Raw genomic sequence first — 27,582 nt, 5'->3', positions numbered from 1 at the left:
AAAAAAAGAAAGAAATATAAAAAGAAGACTAAAATTATGTTATATACACTGAATTACAATCAGAGTAAACAGGATGTGATGACTGAAAATTGTATCTTTGAAATTAGCATTTTGTATTATTCAACCAAGTAAAATGCATATACCAAAAATAATATCTGCCATCATAAGCATGCACGTTCAAGTATGTGAATCATTTATCTCATTTATTTTAACTGGATTCCAAGATGGGTATCTTTTATAATTTATGACACTTTGGAGAAGGCATCTCCAGCTGTCTGCAGTTGTGATAAAAACTTTCAGTCTTGTCAGAAGCCAATTTTAGTGTCCCTTCAACCGTCATTTACAAGAAAGACTGCACAACATTTGGTATGTTAAGTAATTGTTTTTTTCATATGGTTTAATTAACCTAGAAAATTAAGACAACAGCTTACCTTAATAAACCAACTTGTCACTAATCAGAATTCTATTAACTGCCACTCCCACAAATGTTCTTCGATGCATATTTTGAAAACACCAAATAGTGCTCAAAGAATCATTCTTAGGCAAAAATAATTGTAAGAAATCAGTGAAAGATTTGACTTTTAAAAGTAATGTGAGATTTTTAAGTCTATGTTGTCACAATGCACTCAGTATAATACCTAAAATATTTAAGAAATTCATTTATATTACGATGGGCTGTTTTCAAATCTCAACAAAGTGTTTTCAGATTTATTTTGAGATTAGCAACCTGACCCTTTGATGCATATTTGCTAGTAACAAAATCTGCATTACTAGTTTTGAAACAAACAAGCTTAAAAGAAATGAAGTCATGTCAAAACCATACAAATATATCCAAGATTTGAAAAATCTGTTCAACATTTGTTGACATGTACAGTAATGCTGTGCATATTTAAAATCTTGGGATATATCATAATTGTTTCAAAGTCTACAAGTGAAGCAATTTCAATAATGTGGTATATTGAACTGCTAGTGTAGACACTGGCTCACATAGAAATATGCAAAACTGTGACCTTACATGACAACTCTGCCTTCTTTGAGGGACCATAAAAAAGCAAATATGGATAGTGAAGAGACCTTGATTGATTACATAGAATTAACTATCTCCATCAGAAGCGAGGCCCCCAAATCATTAGTAAAGTAACAACTACTTATAAGTAGTTAAAAATTATAACCTCGAAATTATAAAGATTTGCAAATTCCCAAAAAACTGACTAGAAGTTATATTATATGGTTAATGCTGCTTTGACATTCTAAGACAGAGCACACAGTCTGTGCATTGGTGCTAGCTGAGACCTTGTTATTTGTCCGTGACAATATAACTGCAGGAATTAGAGTAAGCATCTAGAATCTTCTAGCAACTTGTCAGAGTAATTCTATGTCGGGTCAATCTAATAATAAAACAGTTAGGGCTTATATTTTCTATGTATTTTTTTTGGAAATTTCATTTTTCTAATAGTGCATTTTTCTTACATATACAAATGTATTGGTCTGTGATGGATTAGAAAAAATCCTGGTCCTTCACCATAAATGGTTTGAGAAGTAGAATTCTAAGGTACTTGGTAATATAGATTAAATAAAAGGATAATGTAAAACATTATGCACTATTATATTTGCAAATTATTTAAAGTTCTATAAAGATAGCCTATAAAGAAGGAAATTTCTCTTCTTGAATGAAGAAGCAATAATCTGAATTCAGAATCTGGTGCATGTGGGACTTAACCTGTTAACCAGTCACATGAATTCATAAAATTAAAATCAGTTTAAAAGAATTTTCATCATCATGTAGCATTGTGCATCAATTATACCCAAAGAAAAAATAAAAACTTTTAAAGTTTTCAATCTTCTTTTGTCAGCAGCTCAGTTTCTGAAATATATCAAATTATGTAGCCATAGGAAGTGTGGTTTCTTCTAGGCTAATCAGTGATTTTGTGGCTAAAAAAACTGTTCTAAAGCTGAAGTATAAAATACCCTCTGAATTTATTCACCGATAACCAGACAACTGTAGCATCTGTAAGCAAGTGATACTTTTCTGGAAAATAACATAGCTTTGGTGTGGGAAGAAAATCCAGGATGTCCCCACTACTGAGTGTCCATGTATAGAACCTGAATTGAGAAATCCAGAAATGTGAAATCATCCTTTCCCATAATTGTATCAGCAACTATGTAAGAAATGAAGACTACATAAAATGGAAGCAAATAAGGTGAAATCATGAAATCTGATCTAACCTCCTCAGCACCACTGTCAAATCACAGGCGACGTCTATGCCACACACTGATCATGTGCCATCTAATATGGAAGAATGGTATTAATACTGTAACTCAGGTTCTAGGCAATAAGGCCAATTTCTGAAAAGCCAGTATGATTTCTAAAGATGCTTACACTAACGGGACGAACTAAGCAAAATGTATGTTGGTCATTTGAATCACCCTATTGGATTTATTGCATTTCAGCTATATGATTCATTGCTCAAAGATCAAATTTCAGCAATTTCATTCAGTCAGGAGATATTGAGCATGCAATCACTCCATGGTATGGGGACCTTAGATGACTATTCAGTTTGGAAATTGTCCTTGATTTTATTTTCCTTTTGACCTTCTTTAGACTACAGATTAAAATGGATGTGCTACTGGCTTTTGTACCGTATATAGTTTCTCAAACCTATCTGTGGAAAACGCTTCTGTTTTTGTGATACTGATTTATCTCTTTTTGAATTCTTCCTGGCAATTCTGCCTTCTGAATTCTCTTCTGCCTTCTCACCTTCACTGTGGCCTTTAAAGAAAGATCCCCACATGATTCAAGTATTATGGAATATAATCATTTTCTGTTGTGCGTGGTTTTGAAACACAGTTCGGGAGCATGGTCCTCTCAATGTGTCACCAACACTTATTGAGTTCCTGCCATGAGACAGGCGATTGTGTTGGATACTAAGGCTGCCAAGCACACTATGCCCCAGCTCCTGCGATGGGGGAGCTCACAGAAGCATACTTATGGCTTTGTGTATCCCGCAGAAATGACAGACTTCTAATGTGGAATAAAGGTAGAATGTAATAAATGCTATCATAATGTGCAAATGCTGCTTTGCACATTAGGGTGTAAAATCATTGAGTTCCTTTGGTTTGGGAAGGGGAAATGGGCCCTGAGGACTGTGAGTGGCAGGATGAGGAGGAACAAAGTAGAGAACAGATATTCCTGGCAGAACAAACTAATGAAGCGAAACAATGTGTGATGCATGTTTGGGAAAAAGCAATTACCTTTGTGCAGGTTTATACATAGTAGGGGAAGGAGTCCTGCAGAAGCTGGAAGGAAGGCTTGAAAAAGAACTGTGGCCAGCTGGCAAAGTGCCTAGTACCCTACACTAAGAGCCCAGTGATCAGATGCATGTTTTAAGAAGAAAACTCACAAAAGCAGCAGTGATGATGGGAACGCACAGACATGGATACCACAGAACAATGGGGCGCTCAGGAACCTGAACTGCGGGATTTAGAAAAGTGGGACTGATATATCCATTCAACAGGTACTCTGAATCTCCGAGCCTCGGGGAAAGCTCGTTGAGTCCACAGACCCGTCCTACCACAGGAAAACACTGAGTGGTGGATTGTGGGCTCTGGAGAAAGGTGGTCCTGGGTATGCAAGCCGGCTCTGGAACTCTTTAACCTTGGACGAGTCATATATTTAGCATATCTAAGCCTCAGTTACCTCATCTTTAAAATGGGGCTTAGCAATAATTCCTAACTCACAGAGTTGTTGTTAAGAATTAAATCACTTCATGTGCGTCAAACATTTTCAATGCCTCAACACATAGAAAATACTCAGTAAAAGTTGGCCATCATCATGTTAATGATGATTTTTTTTGTCGCTGTCTTTTAAAAAAAAATATTTATTTATCTTTTTGGGGGGAGAAAGCGCAAGTGGGGGAGGGGTAGAGAAAGGGGGGCAGAGGATCCGAAGCAGGCTCTAAGCTGACAGGCTGACAGCAGTGAGCCCGATGTGGGGCTCAAACTCACAAACAGTGAGATCATGACCTGAGCCGAGGTCCTAAGCTCAACTGACTGAGCCACCCATGTGCCCCTGTCATGGTCTTTTGAGCATTGCTGCTTTCACTACCGGCTAATGTAAGAATGTGAACACAAAGAGGCCAGGGAAAAAGAAACGAATTCTAACTTGTTCTGACTTTGGTTTTCAAGTTTGGTCTTCCAATACTTTCAGGGATTACTTTTTCTCTCTAAACCTTTCCCCTTCTTCCTTCCCACCCCATCCCTACCCAATCAGTTTATAGCTTTCTGATTAGTCGCTACACCACATTTTACACACCTGTTTCTTTGGAAAGATTTGGTTAATAAAAGAGTCCTGTGAAGGCACATCACTCCTGCTCAGAGCTTGACTATTTACTAAATGCAGCAAAATTAATTATGCTTGAGATGATAGTGTCATCACCTAAGCACATCTTATATTAAGTATTAATTAACACTCCATAAAGTTGGCAGATAATGGTTATCATACCATTTCAGAAACACAGAAAAGAAGCCAGAAGAAACCAAATTATTCACTAAGGTTCAAAGAGGAAAATCAGTAACACTTCCGGATATAAAATTCATAATTTGTAATTGCTGTAATTTACTCACATTTCTTCCCCCAAGTCATAGGCATTAATGTCAAAATTAAAAACTATGGAAATTACCTTTCATTACCCATTAATATATGTTTCCATATTAAAAAAAAAAAACATACCTTCACTGGCATGTCGGTCTCTAAATATGTTCTTGGGGTGGACACTGAATCCTTCTATATCATGAACCGAAGAAGCCCTCCGTATACTACAAATGCTTTCCTTCGATCTGGAATGAGTCAGCTGGGAACTTGACTGCAGCATGTCAGGGTACAGTCGGTCCCATTGCCTTTTGGGAGAGGAATGGTCAAGAGGTCCCGATATATTCACCAAAGGGGAACATTTGCTGGGCTGTATCAAGGCTTTTGTATCATCTGCTTCAGAAGGGCTGCAGCTCTCTTTTGTAGGAGACTTGAAGTGCTTCATGGCTACTGAATCATCGCTGTGTTTAGATGAGTCAATTACTACCACATCCGGGTCTTCTTGTGGTAAGGACTGCTTTCTGTAAGTGAGAACTCTCAGACCAGGGAATTTGAACCCAAAAAGTTTCCCTACAAGTGGAGACAGGAAAAAAGAAACACATTGTAAGACAAATATATAGATATATACAATCCATATACACATCCATATATACATATATATACTATATATGTACAAGACATATCCCTTAAGAAAAACAAATGAACATCGTTGACTCATATTTAATACCATGTAATAAGATTTATTAATCAATACTGAATTAAGTCATTCACAGTTGGAATGAGAGATATTGTAGAAAATTTCTGAGACTAATTACCATAAAAGCAGTAAGAAAATAATAAAAGAACGTTGTCATGTTTCTGATGGTTAAACAGATATACTCCACTGACATGAAAGCATTACTTGGATGACATGACTTTTTTTGTTTCAATAAATTAAAGACATTATTACACATTATTGCATATAACATATTGTTAAAAACACTATACATCCATTTTTAAGGGATTTGGGGGAATTTTACGGGAATTTGAAGGGTGGAATACAGTTTGGAAAGGAAAAGAAGGGATGGGACACCATAGGCAAACGGGAGGGTACTGGAAATATTATAGTGCATATGTGTGGAGTGGAGGATAGGGGGTGATTGTACTGGAAGAAGAAGGGAATGAGGTGGGGATAAGAAGTTGGCCTGACATATCTAGAAGGCTTGTATAAGACAATACTGTGACTCATGTGTGGATTAGAAAAACAGGGTCAGCTGTTTATGAAAACATTCCTCATTCCATTGGAAAATCTTTAAAGGCTTTACGTTTCAGATAGAGATGTAAAGATAAGAATTTCTCTTTCCTGATATATTTTTTTTGTTTTTCCAAAATATGAGAATATGGCATGAAATGTTATCCTTATCTCAGTGGATGAGGCTTAGAAGGACAACCAAGTATAAACATTCAAAGGTGAGTTTTAAAATTAAAATATTAGCTAAAAAATGCATAAACTCACTGGCAGTAAGAATGCAAATCAAAACAAAAGCATGTCATTTTCCACTCTTTAATTTAGCAGTTAATTGGAAAAAACAAACAAACAGCATGTAGTGAGGGCAAAAAATGCTGGTGAGTATTCTGGCACTTTGCTGGTGGGATTGCAAATTGCTACAAATTATTTCAAAAATCATTGTGCAATATCTATTAAAATGAAAACATACTTTTCATTTGACTCAGGAATCCCAATAATAGGATAGTACAAAGGCACAGAAATAAGACACAGCCTGGATATCCATTAGAAGGAGAATGATTGAATAAATTATGACCTTTTTATACTTTGGAATCTTATAATGCTCTTTAAAAAACATACATATATATATATATTTATTAGAATTAGAAGTTTATTAAAATAAAAGTGTTAAGTGAAAAAGAGTTTCAGTTTAATGTTTGTGATATTTCATTAAAAATAATAAAAGACTTTATTTGTCTGTAGAAGTTGTATAGCAATAGAGAAAGATGTGGAAGAACATACATCAGACCCGTAATGTTGACTGGCTAAGTGGGTTTGGGAGCAGAAGGTAATGTATTGAATTCTTCTGTATATATTTTTATTGTTTGTTACATCAAGCATGCATGCGTTCCTTATAAACTTTTAAAAAACTGATGAGGTAAAACTTTTACTTCTAAAGAATGAAGAGATAAGACATAGCCTCCAAACAATATTGTGTAATTCAAAGCTTGTCTAAGTATTGTCTATGAGAAAACACAGAGTTTCTAATCTCCATTGCTAGTGCAGTGGTCTATGTTCAAATCGCCTGATGGCTTGACAATTACACATTGCTCTTCTAGTCAATCATTTGGAGTCTTTGGGCTACGATATTATCTACCTTATATTCTTTAAGTGTCATGGGCACCATTATTTTTAATACATTTATTATGAACTTTCCCTCAGTCATAGGATGGTTTTAAAACATGGAAGAACACTTCCAAAACTCATGGATTTTTCTGTACTTTATTTAAATAATTGCTCTTAATTACTCTTCCAGTAAATGTCTTACCTATACACATAGTTTCCATTCCACATTTATTTAATCCAATGATTCATAACTACATCTCCAGGCCAGACCTTTTCTCTTAGTTCCAAACCTGCATATCGATTGGCCTCATTGACATCTTCACTTAGAAGTCTTAAAAAGACACCTCAAAATTCCATAGCAAATCCAATCTCATGATCCATCTGTCCAATTCTAGCCCTTCTTCTCTGATTAACATTTCTCTTTTCCAGTGGACTGTAGGCCTCATGAGGGCAGGGACCCTGTCTATTTTGCTTACCAAATCCTACCTCTGACAGAATGCCTGAGCATGGTAAATGAATTTCTATCATCTATAAACAGATCTAAACTGACAATGTGCTTCAATTCTGAATGTGGAAAACTAAGATACTTAATTACTCTGGCCAACTTAATTGGATAATCTTAGCCTTCTGGAATTGTATTGACCCATGTTTACCAAAAATGATTGATTGAGTAGAACTCAGTAGCTCATGGAAATGATGAACTCTATACCTTGCCCTTTATAACCGATAGCAACTCTATTTCTTAATTTTACCTTTTTCAGAGGTTACTAATTGCTACCATTCTGATTTTAGAACATAAGACAGAAGTGTTTTCAAATTCTTCATTTTATGTAAACAATTAATTACAGAAAATTTTAGAATTAAGTAGGCTACTTTATTATTTTTTTTAATGTTTATTTATTGTTGAGAGAGATAGAGCATTAGTTGGGGAGGGTCAGAGAGAGAGGAAGACACAGAATCCGAAGCAGGCTCCAGGCTCCGAGCTGTCAGCACAGAGCCCGACACAGGGCTCGAACTCAAGAACTATGAGATCATGACCTGAGCCGAAGTCGGATGCTTAACCGACTGAGCCACCCAGGCGCCCCAAGTAGGCTACTTTATTATTGTAAGCTTTCATTTGTGGGCTAGCAGTTAATAGTGTTAAATACAACTGTAATATAATTTATCTTTCTGGTAAAAAAAAAAACAAAAAACAAAAAAACATGACACAATGCACAGACAAAATCCAAATATGGTCCACTTTAAGTTCTGGATTAATAAATTGTAGGTGAGAGTAATCAATCTATGCAAATAAGATTAAATAACAGTGTACCAGAGTAACTGTTTTGCAAGCATTCCTACATAATTTTACCAACAACTCTTATATGCTCAAGTAAATTGCCAAGTTAAAAATCAGTGAACTGCATCAAAGTCGCTTGATTAGTTTTTAATGCCCATGGAATTGACTTATAAAGCAGTTTACAAATCAATTCTGCAAGCTTATTACAATGCACTGAAGGTCAATGCATACTTATATTCATTTTTCATCAGTTACATTACCCTCCTCTTTTAAAAACCATTCACTGTGTTTCTTAAATTAATGGCCACACAAGGCATTTAGCTTGCTCCTACAGTTTAGTCATATCCAAGGTGGTACAGATGGTCTTTTCTGCATCACTAGGTTAATATGACCATGTTATATTGCATTACAGATTTAGTTGTCTAACCGCAGTTCATCCGGAAAGAATACACATTGAGAATTTTGCTCAGTGCTAGCACTTTTAGGCATGAAATATAAAGCATGGATGAGTATAATCCTGTCATGGTTCTTAACACTGAAAAATACCCTTATAAGTTAAGTCTCCATATTTTACCATATCTGCTTTCTAACTGGACAACTAAAATAGGTACTATGTGGCCTTTCATCTATTAAATGTTTTATAAATCTGAAATAAGAATGACAGATTAGGAGTTTTTACACATTTTTTACACATTCTCCCAATAATTGTAAGTTTTAATAAACTGCTTACACAAACCTGATTTCGTTTAAATATACCATTTTCATCTAAGAAGTATCTAACATGCATGAATGAATGACTGCTACAAGGTCTTTCTCAGAACATGTCACTTTTACGAAGCTGTTAAATGTAATTTTGGAAGCTTCATCTTCATGTATCTTGTGTCATATTTAACTGAAAGCTTTTAACTTCTCACCCAAGTAGGTACACAGTTAATCAATTATCTTTCTCTTTAAAAAAGCCTGGAATTATGACTCCAATCGATATACGCAAAGATGTTAAACACTTGGCTCAAGGCCAAACAGGAAATCAGGGTAAAGTCAGAATAAAACAGCAACTTATTTAATTTCAGTTTTACCCAAGATTTGGTGGTTTCTTGGGCCATAAATATCCACCTGCGTATTTAATGAGAATCATAATTCTCCTCTAAATAAATGTAGATAAATGAATACACACAATTTTATTTATGACCTCTGAAAATGAATAACAAAGTTCCCTTTCCTCAACCAAAACCCTTCTTCTAACCTCCCCTAGGATTGCCTGGGATTAGTTGACTCTTAATATTCCTTTTCGTTCTGAGTTTCTTTGTTTATGTATTTATGCTATTCATAGTTCCCACAAATTTATAATGATCACAGCTACATTTCTGCCCTATCTCCTGTGGTAATGGGTAATGGACTTTAGAAAATAGTTGTACTAAACTTTTCCGAATGAAGAAGACCTCGTTAACCTGAACTGCTCTTTCTCTTTCCTTCTCTCTTATCCTGGGAGTTGGTTCTTATCTACTAGCATTTGGAAGGAAACAGTTTTTCTAATTTAGGAATGAATCTGGGAATATTAGAAATAACATTTCTCTCAGAAAAGCAAATATTTCCAAAAAGTCCTCCACATACTGCTAATCATTGAATTTCCTCACAATTGCCAATTCCCAGTCATTTCCTGGGTTCAGCTTCTCTTCATTGCTGCAAACTCTTAGAACTTTGATTACCTAATAATTTTACCAGGGGTGCCTGGGGGGCTCAGTCAGTTGAGCTGGTGACTCTTGATTTCTGCTCCTGATCCCAGGGTCATGGGGTTGAGCCCCACCTTGGGCTCTGTGCTGAGCATGGAACCTGCTTCATGTTCCCTCTCCTCTTGAATATATATTAAATATGTATTCTCTCTATCTTAAATATGTATTAAATATATTTAATATACTTATTTTATCTGAACCAACTTACTCTGGCTTGGTTCTGCTTAGTTGAATTATGGACTAAAAAGTAGAGAGAAACTTTAGTTCAAGCAGCCATGGAAACTAGAAAATATAGTAGGGTAAGGAAGGGACATGCTTGGTGGGGGTGGGAAATGGGGGATGTCGTGAAGACGATGAACAGAGATGTTTTCCTCTCACAAAGGAGTATAGGTAGCGGGAGGTTGGATCCCTGAGACGCGTCTTGTACCAAAGGTCTTTATGAGGAGTGTTCTCAGGAGATATGCCTGAGAAAAGGGATTAAGACAGGATTGGGTTAAACTCTCATGCAAATGCAAAGGAAGCTTCAGCCAGCCCTCCAGGGGGCTCCGGATCTAGAACAGCCCTGCAGAGTGATGCCCCATTCAAGTCAGGGCATCGGTCTTTGTCTCCCAGCGTCAGCCAGTCACCTGCTACAGCTACCCCATGAGAAGGTCCATAACCTGTGCAAGGCACTTCCCTGCCTTGGACCACAGTTGTCAGTGAGGAGCAGAGCTGTGCACACTCAGCAGCCAATATTCCCAGCTGCAAGGCTGTCCCAGGCCTGAGGAAGGTGTCTGGCTGAGTAGCACCGTGCCCACAGTGCAGAGCAAGAACGAAAGCCAGATTTGGGTCTGAAAAAAACTATAATCTGAATGAAGCCTACTATCAGCTATTATCACGCCATAAGGATTTGTGAAGTACTGTTGATGTACCTCTCTAAAATCACGGTAGTCACAACCTGACACTTAAATTGGAAGCCTTAAAATCACCGTGAGGTTTTCTCCAGCCAAATAGTTCCAGATGTGCAGAGAGACATGACTTTAATCTCTGAGTCAGAGAGAGCAACAGACTGAATCTGATGGGAGAAACAGGCAAGATAATTGACTTATCTGCCTTATCTTTTTAGGCAGAAATTTCCATCGAGGCACCCTGCAAGGAGATGAATCTTTGCTACTCCCAAGTGTGTAATGAATATATGATGTTGCCCATAGGCTGCTAGAACAACCCATAATATTGTCAAAGAAGGCAGTAGGTGGCAGTTAGACTGGGAAAAAGGATCACTCAGTATGAACTCAGCGCTGACCTGATTAGCGGGTGACAAATGGGGCAGTGCAGCCAATGAAGTCCTGATACTAGTGACAACAAAAGATCACCAGGGGGCCCATGGATCTAGTAAAGCTGAAGCTAAATGTAGGACCCTTTAAGGGAACAGAGGTGGTCAGTAATGCCTTGAAAAACTAACTCCTAGGGTGACAGATACCAAGAAAGAGCAGCAACGTACAATGAGGCAGTAAGTGTGAGACCAAATTGGAATCTTGAAGCAAGGCAAGTCCTGACCCAGTAGCGCATGGTGCACATGTGTGGAGGTGGGGGAAGTTAGTGCCACAGTAGCAGCGAGAGCCATTACGGGAGCTGCAGCAGCAGCAAGAACTTCTGGAACATGTTCACAAATGCTGATGATGTCTGAGACATACTGCTTCCAACCTGGCCAGGTCATCATGAAAGCCAAGAGGCAGAAAAGACAGGTTTGGGATACGGGATATAAGGCAGAAAACGGGACAAGGTGGTCGACTGCTTTTAGCCACCCAAGGTTAAAATATCTCAGTGAAGAGGGATTGGAAATGAAAGCAAACACATCGGTAGTATATGTACCTAGTAAGGTTTCTATGTGATAAATACTTAATAAATCAACGTGTGTCTTATTAATACTGTTATTTTATTTCTCTCCAATAGATTTCTTCCTTTTCCAAATGCCATTAGAGAAGCCATTCAAACTGTGTGAATGTAATGACACTTAACCTAAATTGACCTGGGATCACCATATAGTCATCACATTGACAGGGACTCTCTTGATGGAGTATTCCAAACACAAATGGTACAGACACCAGCTACCCAAAGGCAGTATGACCAGAAACTGTCCCTGATTTGGATGTTGCTAGGTAACAAAATTTTCCAAATGATATGCACACAAGGAGTTTCTGGCATGGATATGTCGATTTAGACGGTCATTAGCATTCATTATTAATAAAGAGATAAAACATAATTTTTTTCAACTACCAGCAATTTTCCTGATGTCAGAAATATGTCTTTTGCCCAAATCCTAGAGGGGAAATGTAATATAAAGTTGATTGCAACCCATGACGGAAATTTTCCTGGACTTCTTTTAGCAACCATGTCATAGTTCCTTTTTTATATCAAATTTAATCTTTGAAAAGAGGAAACTTGCAAACCCATGATAATAGTAAATATTAGTTACGTTGTAAAACCTTTAATTAAATTCATCTGAATAATAGATTGTTTCCATAGTAATGCTCACTGAGGGGGAAACTCTATATTACTACTACAGCTCTTCATCTTTGAATTAAAGAATAACTTTCAGCTCCAATGGAGAATAGTAAAAACACTGAGAATACCCTTTTAGAAACCAGTATATAGAAAATTTCTTTGTTCTTTAACTTGAGGTCTGAAAACTGATATGCAAATTTGAGGGAGTAATGTAGCTATTCAGGCAAATATATATTTTATGTGTCAATTATTCAGAATATTGAGTCCAAAGCATACGAATACATTTTTAGTGGTTTAAATTAGTTAGATAATTGCTTAAATTACCAGCTGCATTTTGTGTGTATAGACTAAGCTGTTGTCAAAGTTTTTAGAGTAATTCAAACTTTTCTTTTAATAAGCACAAAAGTAGAAATTCTCCTTTGGTTCAGACAGTATGATTTTAATCATTTCAAAGATAATGGAATCTCCTTTGTCATACCTTAATAAGATTAAATTAGATTAAAAAGTTCACTTTTGAAAAGAACTGTAAGAATAAGAGACTATAAAAACTTAACTTTATTATACTTTTACATTTAGTTTCACTTAAAATTTATCTTTATAGTTGTATGTAAACATTAATTAACACAGCCCAGTAGTTTTCAGATTTTAGCGGGTATCAGAATGACCTGAAGCGTTTGTTAAAACATAAACTGCCAAATTTCTGTGTCTCTGAATCAGTTGTTCTGATGTAAGGCCCAAGAATTTGCATTTCAAACATGTTGCAGGGTGATGCTGATGGACTTACCCTTGGGGAATCATTGACTAATGCCCATTCAGTAGGAAAATTAAAAAAAAAAAAAACAAAAAAACCTTAAATTACTCAATAAAAATAACTTATTCATTTTTTTTAATTTTACAAATATGTATTCGATACTTACTATTTGCAAGAGGTTAGGGATGCATGGAAAGGAAAATAACATCCCTGCTATGTACTAGAGGTGAAGGGTTCTTGGCCACTTTAAATAAGGAAGGTGTTTTCCAGTTTTCTACAGACCTTACCCTTCTCTCTATTTTTATTCATGGCCTTTTTCAGTCCTTTATGCTACTTGTCCAGTAGGCAAATGAATATGACCAATGTTGTAGTAAAGGCAGGCATGATGTCACAGAGGCAGGAACAGGTACATTTTTCTGGGTGAGTTCGGAACCCTGGACAGATGAAGAGTTCTTTGGAGCAAGCACCCTAGAGGGATGAAGGCATTCAAATAGAGGGGCTACCATGTTGTACAAACAAGGTGGTATAAAGCATGTTTCAAGGAACCACCACTGAAATATGGGATGTGATGGGGTGAAGGGATAGGACATAAAGCTAAAGAAGTAGCACAGATCAAACCATAGGTGTTTTGTATAATACACAGGACTTTGGAGTTTTATATTGTTAGTAACAAAGAACCATTTAAAGGATGGGTATTATAATTTGATGTAAAGTAGTGTGACATGTGATCCTGAAGAAAAGAGGCTGAAAGCAAGGATACCAGTTATGAGACCCTGCATCAGCCCAAGAAAGATGTGTTGTGGGCCTACTAGGCAATTACAGTGGGCTGTACAAGAGATAGCCACAAGGTGCACTTGACCAAATTTGATCACTTTCGTTGGGAGAAGAGATGATTAAAGATTAGCATAATCCCCATGTTTCCAGCTGTGGTGGCTTGGATGACACTGTTTGGGATGTATGAAGAGCAAGAGTTTTTGATGGAATGGATGGATGGTAACTGGAGATGGAAAGACAAGTCTTAACTTGAAATGCTAAATCTATAGAAATTTAAAAGTCTTCCAAAGGAGATGCCCAATGGACAGTTGGATACATGACGTTCTAAGTGGTAAGGAAAGTCCAGAGAAAGGTATGGGCTGGAGATACTGATTTGTGAGGGAGTCTTTACCCTGTAGGTCATGGATAAGTTTGCCCATCCAGGGTATATAGAGAAGATGACTAAGGAGAAGAATACTAAGAGTAGCTATTGGGAGATAAACAAACAGCATTTATGAGTAGAGTAAGATGAATAAGAAAATGGTATGAAATTGGCTGCCACAGAGATCAAAAGAAACAAAGGAGTATGGTGTCATGGAACATAAAACAACAGAGAGAAGAGAATCAGATTTAATAAGGTACATTCAACCTAGAGGGTAAGATAGCACAACATAGAGAGTTCAATTACAGTGAGCAGAGAAATGAAGGAAATAAGAGAAGCAAATGAGGAAGTATGGGAAGTCTGAAAGCTTGGAAGAGACAACATAAATGAAGAAAGCCAGATAGAAACAAACAATAAAGACAGCTGAGGACTATCGCAAACTGGAGAATGCAGGCCCCATCAAAAGGTGTGGCCAGTATTCAGTTTCAGCCTATTGCAAACACGTAGTCAGATACTTGTGTTTTCCAAAGTAAGCCAGAGATCTTCATTTTAGATGTCATATTCCAGTTTTTAAATGTTGGCAACAAACTTAACTAATTAAAAGTTTGAGAAAATATTATGAGATATAATCAATGTGTCTGTTGAAGTACAGGCTATTTTCAGCAGCATGAGTGCGAGCCAAAGGGAAAGAGCCAGTGAAAATATTGGGAGCGGCGGGTGGGATTGGTGAGGACAGGTTTTGAAGGAATGGAAGAGAGAATGGGTTGCAAGTGGAATCTAAGCCTCAGTTAACATTATTGGGACATTTTTGTTGAGAGTGGGCTTGTTAAAGGAGTTCCTGCCTGCACCATTCCCCTTGCTCTGAGGTGTGGGAAGGGAGTTTATTTGTGGGGACAAATGAGTGATTTAAGGTTAAGAGTGACTAGAAGCCAGATGAAAGTTTAAAATACTTGCCAAAGGAAAAAGTTCAAAGATCTGAAAAAAAAAATTAAGATCTCATGTACAGTTTTGACTTGCAGTATAATCATTTTTAAATTAAAAATGACAAAGTTCATCATTTTTCTGCAAGTAAATGAAACAATGTGGGCCTGTTTTCTTGTTGGGAAATATTTAAAGTTTAGTAAAATGAGAACACTTCAGAGATTTGTGATAGTGATGGTAAGAGTAAATTAAATAGATTTAAATTTAAACAGAAACTATTTTAAATTGATAAAAGGAGTGAAAATGTTATTAGTTAAAGTTTACTTGGGGATATGAGCTTAAGATCAATTTTCATAGTGGCTCAAAGTGAATCTTTGGTTTTAAAATAAGATAAAAACATAGAATGCATCTGTTCTCTGGATTTATAATGTTAATCAAGACTTTTTTGTTTAATTCAGGTTGCCCTAACTCCCTTGAAAATTTTTTAACAAATTAAAGTGTGTGTGTGTGTGTGTGTGTGTGTGTGTGTGTGTGCATTTGTGAGTCAGACTGGTGATCCTAGACTCCTGCTATAAAATAGAACTCAACACATAAACCTCAAATATATTTGTAAGTAATTTAAAATGAAATGTTGATATATTTTAGTTAAAATAATAAAGGGAAAGTCTCTTAAATTTGATGACTATTAACTCTGAAATTAATAGTGTTACCAAAAACACATAATTTGGTTATCCTCTACATCATGCAAATATTTCACAGGAACAGATATTAGAACAGAAAAAAAGAACACCTTTGCCCCATTCCATTAGTTCCTTTAGATATGGCCCCCTTTTAGTTGGTAGGAAAAGTACAATCTTCTCTTCCATTTGGTATCACTTCCATTTTTCAGATTTTAGAGCTTTTCCAGAAACTATCAGTGAGAAAAGACTTAGTTGTATATTTTATTTGGAATTTATACTTTTTATGTGGCAACTAATTGACTCAATGATGCAGTGTTTATCAGTTTGGTAGACTTTTCAGTATAGTACTCTCTCCTGTACTTGCTCCATTCCAGGGTAAATAAGTCATTTATCTGTGGCTGGTTCTATACCTTTAACCTGTGAAAAATTAGTTTTTCCCATAGAAAGCTGCTCACTTTAGTTGGATAGGGTTCCTTACCCAGAAATTAGGCATTTGAATTGAGAAATGATTCTCAACTTCATCTGATGCAAAACAAGTCTCTAGGTTTCCAGAATTTTCTCAGTCCTATTGATCATAGTCCCTTTTTATGATACATCTTTTCTATTGTGCATTTACCTTCTTTCCTATTGCTTCTCTATTTAAGACTTCATTCTTCTGACTTGCATTTCTTGTGTTGTCACTTCACAGGTTTTCCTTTATTTTGTCGTCACTTCAGGAGAGGCAATTAAATTTACAGAAACCCACATCTTCTTAAACAAACAGTAGCTTTTTCTGTATTACTCTCATTTAAATCCCAACACTCAGGGGCATACACTCCCACCCACACACTTAAGTGCTTCTTTTTTTATTTATTTAAATTTTAGTTGTTTGGGGCACCTGGGTGGCTCAGTCAGTTTAGCATCCAACTCTTGATTTTGGCTCGGGTCATGATCTCACAGTCATGAGAGAGCCCTGTGTTGGGCTCCACGGTCCGTAAGGAGCCTGCTTGGAATTCTCTCTCTCCCTCTCTCTCTGCCCCTCCCCTGCTCATTCTCTCTCCCTCTCTCTCTCTCCTCTCAAAATAAAAAACTAAATATTAAAAAAATAATTAAACATGAAAAATTAAATTTAGTTAGTTAACATATAGTGCATTATTGGTTTCAGGAGTAGAATTCAGTGATTCATCACTTACATACCATACCTAGTGCTCAACCCAACAAGTGCCCTCCTCAATATCTATCACCCATCTAGCCCATCTCCCACCCACATCCCTTCATCAACCTTCAGTTTGTTCTATATCATTAAGAGTCTCTTGTGGTTTGTTTGCCTCTCTTCTTTCTCCCTCTCCTTCCAATAGGTTCTTCTGTTTTGTTTCTTAAATTCCACATATGAGTGAAATCATATGGTATTTGCCTTTCTTTGATTGACTTATTTCATTTAGCATAATACATTCTAGCTCCACCCATGTCATTGCGAATAGCAAGATTTCATTTTTTTTGATGGCCGAGTAATATTCCATTATATATATATATATATATATATATATATATATATATATATAAGATGTACCACATCTTCTTTATCCATTCATCAGTCCATGTACATTTGGGCTCTCTTCATAGTTTGGCTACTGTTGATAATGTTGCTGTAAACATTGAGGTGCATGTACCCCTTTGAATCTATATTTTTGTATCGTTTGGGTAAATACCTAATAGTACAATTGCTAGATAGTAGGGTAGTTCTATTTTCAGTTTCTTGAGGCACCTCCATACTGGCTGGAGTGGCTGCACTCCAGTTTTCATTCCCACCAACAGTGCAAGAGGGTTCCCCTTTCTTTGCACCCTCACCAACACCTGTTGCTTCTTGTGTTGTTAATTTTAGCCACTCTGACAGGTGTGAGGTGGTATCTCCTTGCGGTTTTGATTTGTATTTCCCTGATGATGAATGATGTTGAGCATCTTTTTACGTGTCTATTAGCCTTCTGGATGTCTTCTTTGGAAAAGTGTCTATTCATGTCTTCTGTCAATTTCTTTACTGGGTTATTCATTTTGGGTATTGAGTCTTACAAGTTCTTTATAGATTTTGTATACCAACCCTTTATCAGATATGTAGCTTGCAAACATCTTCTCCCATTCCATAGGCTGTCTTTTAGTTTTGTTAATTGTTTCCTTTGCTGTGCTGAAGGTTTTTATCTTGAAGAAGTCCCAATAGTTCATGTTTGCTTTCGTTTCCCTTGCTTTCAGCCACTTGTCTAGTAAGAAGTTGGTCCAACTGAGGTCAAAGAGGTTGCTGCCTGTGTTCTCCTCTAGAATTATGATAATGTCTGTCTCACATTTATGTCTTCCATCCACTTTGAATTTATTTTTGTGTATGGCATAAGAACATCCAGTTCCATTCTCCTGCATGTTGCTGTCTAGTTTTCCCAGCATCATTTGTTGAAGATACTGTATTTTCTCTATTGGATATTCTTTCCTGGTGTTTGAAGATTAGTTGACCATATAGTTGTGGGTACATACTTCTTATTTAGGTAAGAGATTAAGCATTTTGAAGGTTAATATGTTTCTTCAAAAAGAAGTGTATCAAAATTTGATTTTCTTTTCTTTCTTTTTTTGTTTGTTTTGGTGGTCACCACTGGAACAACAATGTTTGAAATAGCCAATATCAGTATTTTACATGGATAGGAAAATTATACTTTAAGAAAAAAAACTGGCAGGATTTTCCCCCAGATCAGAAATAATACAAAGTAGAAACTGGATAGTATCAGAAACTACCAAGTTCAACTTGTCTCTCTTTAAATTTTCTGCTTGATTTATCAACTCTTCAAAAATTAACATCAAGTAAAGGAAATTCCTCAGCATAACATGACAGAAGAGTATAATCAAAGCCAATATACTGGTTGTAAACAATGGGCCTTTGTAATGCTCTGGAAACAATTTTATCTGCATATTTATACTTTCTCCAATGACTCTGTGTATGAGCTGCAGTGTAGGGAAACCACTCATATTCACAAACTAACAACCAACCTCTACTGAATTTGCTATGGTTTATACATGAGATGCTATTTTAATCACAGTGTAAAATTGCATAGATTATGTATTACATCCTGAGGCTACCGTATAGATTATCTTCCATTCAAGGAATCCAACTTTCAATTCTCCATTTGTATTTCAGTTTGAAATGAATACTTTATTTATTTTTTAATTTTTTTTTAATGTTTATTTTTAAGGGACACAGAGACAGAATGCGAGTGGGTTAGGGGCAAAGAGAGAGGGAAACACAGAATCTGAAGCAGGCTCCAGGCTCCAAGCTGTCAGAACAGAGCCCGATGCGGGGTCAAACCCATGAGCTGTGAGATCATGACCTGAGCTGAAGTCGGATGCTCAACCGACTGAGCCACCCAGGCGTCCCATGAATACTTTATTTTTAAAAAAAATCCCCTTTTTTGCTATGCTGCTGATACACCACTCCCTTTTTCACTTCCATTCAAATTAATGGACCATGCAAGATAACTGTTCTATGGGAAAAATGAATTTGTGATGACGATGAAGAAAAACATCAGGCATCCCCAAAACAACAGATTTTATTGACATTCATGACCAAAATACAGGCTGACATTACCTAAAGTATACTCTCAGGAATCATTCAGTAATGACTGAATTGATTAGTGGGAGATATAAAGAAATAAAAATGGTCATCAACTTAAAGGAACAAGACTTTAGTATTACAATATTTTTTTTAAAGTACCTCAATTTTGTTTTTAAATATGTCACCAGGGAGACTGACACATAGGTGATTTTGATAAAAAGTTTCCCCCCCCCCGAGTGTGATATTGTTCAGAGTAAGATATTTAGTATATTGGAATCATTTTACATTAATATATTTCTCCCACTATTTCTTTAATATAACACTGTACTAGCATCTGGACATACCTAAGGAAGTACCTGATACTATCAAAACTTCTCAGCTGGTATAGATTTGATTTAGTATTATACTTAGGTTTACAATATAGGCTTTTGAAACTGTGTTTTTTATTTTAGTTATAGCTTGCTGTCTGAATTTATGTATAGAATAACAATTTCTTTTTTAAAATATTAAAGTTTTTTGACAAGGCCTAGCTCCCTACAGACAATAACAGATCCCTAAATTTCGATGTCCTCACGGATCTTCCTAAACACAGTAGAGACGAATAAATGAGACAAATAAAAGTATCCATAAACTATGCCTAAGAGTAATTAGAGACAGAGACATTGCACACTTTAATTTACATATAAGCAGGCAAATACATTCCTAAGAGCGGCAGAATTGGTTCCAGAAAGCACACTGCAATGGAGTTCAACAGAAGCTTAGTGAAGAAAAGGGGAGTACAAAGGTCTCCTTGGGGTGACGGAAAACACATATCAAATACGGTTAACCCACAGATAAGGAGGAGGACTCCGCACTGTGTAAGAAATACTGAGAGCAGGTCTGTGACCTGAATGGTCAAAAGACTGGTTACTAGATAGACGATAAAAAGTAACTTGAAAAGTGCACAAGACCTCAATTAGCAGCTTTGGAAAAACACTGCTTCTTGGTGGGGGGCGGGGGGAGGAAGACTAGTGGTGAGCACTGAATATATTTCACTAGAAATTTAAAGCCAAAAAAAAAAAAAAGTGAGGGGGCAGCTGGGTGGCTCGGTCGGTTAAGCGTCCGACTTCGGCTCAGGTCATGATCTCATGGTCTGTGAGTTCGAGCCCCGCGTGGGGCTCTGTGCTGACAGCTCGGAGCCTGGAGCCTGTTTCAGACTCTGTGTCTCTTTCTCTCTCTCTGCCTCTCCCCTGATCATGCTCTGCCTCTCTCTGTCTCAAAATAAATAAACGTTAAAAAAATTTAAAAAATTAAAAAAAAATGTGAGAAATATGTAAACGTTATGGCCTCTGACCAGCTAGAAATACTGCAACAAAACAAAATGAGAGGAGAAGAAAACGTAGAAAAAGTTCACTGAGTACCTTGTTGGTAAAAGTTGGGAATAAAATAATATAATTTAAATTGACAAACTGAATGGTAGAAGCCCATTCTTAGGAGTGCAAAGATAAGAATTAGAACAGATAATATTATTAACTAAAATTACATGGTGGAAAGGAAAGGAAAAGAGTTACAGGCTAATTTTATTCTTGCTCATAGTAAGGAATCAAAATACAGTGTCTGAGGGAAAGGAGGAGAGATTAAGGACATTACATAAAATTAAAAATACAAATATTCTCAAATATAAAAACAAAAGCAAAAACAAGATAAAACAAACCAAAAACACACATTGGAGTTTAAAAAAAAAAACAAAGAAAACATAACATAATGAAATGTCTCACGAGAGTATATTTAAGTGGTGCCTGGGTGGCTCAGTTGGTTAAGCTACTTACTCTTGATTTCGGCTCCGGTCATATCTCACAGTTCAAGAGTTTGAGGCCCACAGTGGGCTCTGTGTTGACAGCAGGGAGTTGGCTTGGGATTCTCTCTCTCTCTCTGTCTCTCCTGCCCCTCCCCCTCTCACATGCACTCTCGCTCTCTCTCTCTCTCTCAAAATAAATAAATAAATAAACATTTAAAAAGAGAGTATATTTTTTTAAATTTAAAAAAAAATTTTTTTTAACGTTTATTTATTTTTGAGACAGAGAGAGGCAGAGCATGAACAGGGGAGGGGCAGTGAGAGAGGGAGACACAGAATCCGAAGCAGGCTCCAGGCTCTGAGCTGTCAGCACAGAGCCCGACACGGGGCTCGAACTCACGGACCGCAAGATAATGACCCGGGCCGAAGTCGTCCACTTAACCGACTGAGCCACCCAGGCGCCCCAAAAAGAGAGTATATTTAACATAGACTATATTAGTACTAAGAAAAAAGTTTTATCAGTAAATATAAGTACCTATATTATAATTAAATATTAAAAGACAAGTATTATTTTTTTCTTATAAGAAACAAAAGAAAACTTCACTCCACAACGTATAAAAAAAGCACAACTAAAACAAAGAGAGTAGAAGATGGTTTAAATATATAAACAAGAAAATAAAACTGAAGAAATCTTTGAAAAGTAATAAAAGACAACTTTGCATAATTGTATTAAAATAAATTTTTTAAATCTACATAAAATTCTTGAGAAATAACATTTAGTAAAACTGATACTAGTTGAGATGGATGACTGGAATAATCCAATCTCTGGAGAAAAAAAAAAAGGAAATTTGTCAAAAAGCTGCTCCATAAAGTAGTATCAGACCTAGAGGATTTCACAAGGAAATCAGACTTAACTTTGAAAGTTCAGATAATCTCCAAATTATTTGATGGTTCTGTAGCACAGACCATAGAAAATAATCTCCAGATTATTTTCTGAAGGAATTATAGATTGATACCAATACCTGATGAAAGTGCACATAGACATACACACAAATTTCAGGTCAGTCTCCCTAAAGAATACTAATGTAAAGATCTTAAATTAATTTTAGATAAAGAGAGGCCAACTGCATAGTACAAAATAAATACATCATGGTCAACAGTGACTCCTTTCAGAGATGCACGAATAGTTCGATGTTAGTAACTCCATTAATAAAATTTATCGTAAAAAATAAAGAAAAACAATAGCACACTCATTTCAACAGATGCTGAAAAGGAAATTTACAAATTTCAACACCCATTCTTAATAAATATAAGTTAATGAAAAACTCTGCAAGTATAAAACACATACAACTCAAACCAAATACTGTCATTTGAGTGAATAAAAACACTTGGCATTTACACAAAAATCAGGAACAAGGCATGATGTTTACCATCAATGACTTTTTCATAATATGTTGGAAGTAATAGCTAGCACAATTAAACAAGAGAAAACTATTAGATGTATAAGAATTGGAAAAGAAAATGTAAAACAGTCTCTATTTGATATGATAGACACTTGAAACATTCATAAGAGTCAATGTAAAAACCACTGCAAACTAAGAAAATTCACTAAGATAGTAGGATATAAAACTAACATTCTAAGAAAAAAAAATCATCAGCCTCAGAAATAATCAGAAGATATAATGAAAGAGAAGATCCTATTTATAATAACAGCAATAACAAAAAGTTAAATGCCAAGTAGCAAACTACAGTGTTAAGAAAAAATTTTAAACACTTCTGAAAGACACAAAAATTAGACTTAAAGATGAAGATACATATAATATTCTTGTATAAAATGACTCAACATCATAAAGATGTTAACATTCCTCAAATTAATTTATAAAAGTAATGAGAATCCAATTAAAAACCCAAAGAATTTTTTCCATATCTGAACAAGTTGCTTCTAAAGTTCATATTGAAAAAAATTTTTTTTTAAAAATGGGGCGCCCGGGTGGCTCAGTTCGTTGAGTGTCGGACTTCGGCTCAGGTCATGATCTCACAGCTCTTGAGTTCGAGCCCCACGTGGGCTCTGTGCTGACAGCTCGGAGCCTGGAGCCCGCTTTGGATTTTGTGTCTCCCTCTCTCTCTGTCCCTAACCCTCTTGCGTTCTGTCTCTGTCTCTCTCAAAAATAAATAAACATTAAAAAAATTAAAGTTCATATAAAAATTTTCGCAAGAAATAACCCCAAACTCCTGAAAATTAAATTCAAGGGAAGCATGTCATATCAGAGATCAACTGTATATTTAAAACAATATGATTCTGAATGATAAATAAGCCAACAAAACTGAATGCAAAGTCCAGAAATATACTCAAGCAGATAAAGGAAGTTTACTGTGTGATAAAGGTGGCATCTCAAATCATTGCTGAAAAGATAGACTTTCTAATAACTGATGTTGAAACAACTGGAGAGCCATTGCTAAAATGATAAATTAAATTTATATCTTGCACTATAAACCACGAGAAACAAAATATATCAGAGATACTAACAAAAAAAAAACGATACAAGTTCTAGAAAAAGATTTTTTTACAACCTTGGGATGGTGAAAACTTTTCTAAAAATGGCTCAAAAATTCAGAATCAGCAAAGGAAAAGGTTCATTCATTTAGCTACATTACAAACAAACAAACAAACAAACAACAGCAACAAAACCATTGCATGACACAAATTAGGAAAAGTTAAAAAAATATTTGCTGGGGAAGAGATTTGCCGCTTATTTTACAATTTGAAAGAAAAAGACAAACAATGTATATAGGAAATGGACAGCTGGCAGAAAAAGAAATATCTATAGTGCTTAAATATATGAACCTCATTCGTAATAAGAGAATTGTAAACTAAAACTAATTGAGGTACTACTTCTCACCTATCGTAATGATAAATATCGAGAAGACTGACTCCCTCTGTTAGCATGGCTTTAGAGAAAAGATCTAATAAATTGCTGGTGGTAGTATGAAACGGTTCAAACCATAGGAAGGGGAGTTTAGTTGTATCTTAAAAAATTACATATGCATTTACCCTTTGACCTAGGAATCCCACTTATAGACTCTTACCCTGAAGATAATTTTCCAAAAATATACATGCGTGTTCACAATTCATTCTGTCATTATTTGTAATGATCAAAACGTAGAAACAACCATCACTAGGGGACTAGTTGAATTAACAATGGTATAACCAAGTCAAATGGCTTTGAAAGCTATTGATCAATTCTATAAGGCACCAAAGAGTAATAGCAGCTATGACTTTGTTTAATATAAATTTATTTTACCTAAAATGCAAACATATTTTGAGAACTGACTCAAAATGAAGAATGTATTAAAATTACTACAGTAGCAGAATATCAACAGCATTACGTGCATGTTGCCTTTTACTTACGGTTTACAGTTTTGACTGGTAATATTGGGTTTACCCTCTCTGGGGAGCCAGCGTTTTCCTCATCTGTCACATATTCAAAATTAATGATGAACATCATAGCCACGCCCTCTTGGTTTTTCACTGGAATTATGTGAGTGTTACAAATGAAAGTGGACCCTATGGAGATGAAAAATGAATGTTAGGTCAAAAGTATGCCCTCATTTTGAAGTGTTAGTAATATTAAAATTCTAATAACCCCTTAGAATTTTCTATTGTAAATGATCACTGAAATTTAACGAAATAATTAGACTTTTATTTCATATTTCATTTCACATGTATCTACATAAAAATCCACAAATTTTGCCATAGACTTTACAGGCAAATTCAGGTGCTACATTATGGAAAAATAGAATATTAAATCCCATTTGTTCTCACACATACCACTATAATAAGGAACAAAAAGTATATTCTTTAACTTTTTAGAAAAACTCTTAGCCTTCTCATATATTTTGATTAATTCTGAAGCTATATAAAACAGCTGTGTAAATAATGAAGACAACTCCTATTATGACATCTTGATTTTAGTGTTAAGCAAATTATTCCTTTTTTCTCTTTTAATTGCCAGGATATAAAATAGTAAGTTATTGACTGTGTCTTAAATATGTTCCGATAATTCTTTTCTTTTTTTCTGCAAAATTCACAATGCCCAAATTATAATGGTTTGGCTTGTAATCTGTTAGAAAATGAGATCAAAATTTTGTATATTTTATTGTACTAATTTTATTCCTTCAACCAAAAATATGATATTCTTTTTAAAGCACTTATGGGGCTAATACACCTTTTATTAGAATCTTCTGAACATGAGATGAGCAAAGGGATGAATCAATTTACAATTAACCACTGCCACTCATCCTCAAACAGAAAATCCAAGATCCAAGATTTAGAGAACACTGTCAAGAAGTTGATTTCTTTTAAATTAGTTGACTTCTGACTGACTTCTTGAACCTGACTTCTAGAACCAAGTATTTTCTTCAAGCAGCTTGCTCACATCTTTACCCTCTGCATATTTCTTTTTTTAGTCATGGTGATGGAAACGTCAGGTTAGGGATTTGTTTGGGTTCAAAGGTATTGTATTTTTTAAATGCAAAACTTCAGGAAGAGTTCTCAATCAGGTAATAGAATGTTTTTTTGACTTGTTTGTTTGTTTGTTTGTTTTGTAACAACTGGCTGGGGCCATCTTGAATCTTGAGAATGATAATTTAGTGTAGAGGCAGAAGCAGGTTGGGAGCAAGAGGGACCTTGGCTTCAGAGGGAGATGTGAGAAAGTGAGACACCAAGAGTCTGAGGTCAGGGGCATTGGCAAGTAACAGGAGAATGTAGTTGGAATACCAACATCCATGAAGCCCAGTGGATGCTCATATTCCAAAATGGTGTCCTATGCATGAGGAATCAAAAACAAAATAAGTATGATAAAACCCTTTCCTTTCTTCTCATCCTCATCCCTGCAACATGGCTCCTACCGCCAGAGCCGAGAACAAAGGCTATTGCTAATACTGCTATCGATTGAGACATCACAGGTGGAAGAGATTTTGAGGGTGGGCCTGGAGATCTAATTATTGTTTATGAAATTGTTTCTATTGGCAAACATGTTCTAATTTCCAAGGAACTGATTTTCAAAAACACTCTCAGAACACAGACTCTTTGTAAGTTGGGGATGCCTATGTGCTAGTTATGATTCAGATATTTATACGTCAGTAGTCTCCCAGATTTGAAATGTAGGAGAACTTATTTACAATTAATTTTATATTTTCTGTAAATATGGCCGTGGTTTTACAGATGTTGAAAAATGTGTTTTAAGAATGACGTGCTGCACCTTCACAGTCTTCAGCTGTGTCTTCAATTCATTTAATAAAATAGTTAGCTAGAGCACTTGTCATAGTTTCCATGGTAACAAACGGGATGACTTTAGTAAACAGAAAATAAGTAATTTAAGACTGTTGCACTAGAACTAAAAATAGAATTGCTTCAGGCCAGGCATCAGAATACAAACTGGCTAAACAGACTGAGAAGATACTAGAAATAGCCATTGTGTATTCTGCTAATGAATCAAAACACATATTGATATTACCACTTAAAATGACATTTCCTAGATCATGTAGAGTATCATTGTGAATTCATAGATTTGTTACTTAGCAGTTTAAAATCTTTCAACAATTGAAGTATACTTATATTGCTGATTGTACAACAAAACACAAAGCACCGATTTTTAAGAAATCAATAAATAAAAGATGTGGGAACAGAGATTTAATAGGCTTGTAATAGAGCACAGTAATTTTGCTTTTGGTAATAGGGGCAAAATCACGTATTGCAATACTAATGCTTGTAAATTTACTGGCTAGTGCTAAAAATCATAAAATTATAGTGCTTTATAAAAAAGTTCAGTTATACGCATTGGCTCCAAAGCATATTGAAAATATGTAATTAATCTGGGATTTACTGCCCACTAGCATTGTTTCCTGCGTGTTTCTATTAAGCAATATATCTCCTCTAAAGTCAACCGAAAATTCACATTTACATTTTTTTTCTCTTTTAGTTTTTGGATTTAATGTCTCCATCAATCTTGCATAGCTTCCTGGAAAGCAGATTATTGAAAGGAGATACATGGACTTTAGAAGAGAAGGAGAACCAAATACATTTTGTAAAGCAAAAAGATTTTAGCTTGCATCATTCTGCAAACTCCAAGTTCTGTCAAGGTATTACTTTTGTAAAGTAACATTATTTTAATAAGGCATTACTGGGCACTCCTAAATATTTTTCTTGAATGCAACATTGGGAGCAAGAGAAATGGAAATATCAGTCAGCAAAACTGATCTAGCAATTAATTTAAAAAAAACAGACACATTCAATAATATGTAAATAAGAGAACTAAACAAATCTAGAAATAAAAAGCTGAGA

General features: G+C 35.6%; 1 protein-coding gene across 1 annotated transcript in view; it reads right to left on the bottom strand.

The window, feature by feature from the left end:
* The window catches only part of KCNH7 (potassium voltage-gated channel subfamily H member 7), a 476,865-nt gene that overhangs the window by 128,038 nt on the left and 321,245 nt on the right, over positions 1 to 27,582 (bottom strand). The window contains exons 3-4 of the mRNA XM_047085555.1: positions 24,649 to 24,804; positions 4,730 to 5,158 (exon numbers count right to left, since the gene is read on the bottom strand). Of these exons, the coding sequence (XP_046941511.1) occupies positions 4,730 to 5,158; positions 24,649 to 24,804 (585 nt within the window). The remainder of the gene's footprint in view (positions 1 to 4,729; positions 5,159 to 24,648; positions 24,805 to 27,582) is intronic.

This window comes from Lynx rufus, unplaced genomic scaffold (assembly GCF_022079265.1).
Source record: "Lynx rufus isolate CCGP_SWC_20201006 ecotype Redwood Valley unplaced genomic scaffold, mLynRuf1.p SCAF_2, whole genome shotgun sequence".
NCBI classification, from domain to species: domain Eukaryota; kingdom Metazoa; phylum Chordata; class Mammalia; order Carnivora; family Felidae; genus Lynx; species Lynx rufus.
The sequence above is the reverse complement of the archived record's forward strand: the minus strand, read 5'-3'. Positions and strand labels throughout refer to the sequence as shown.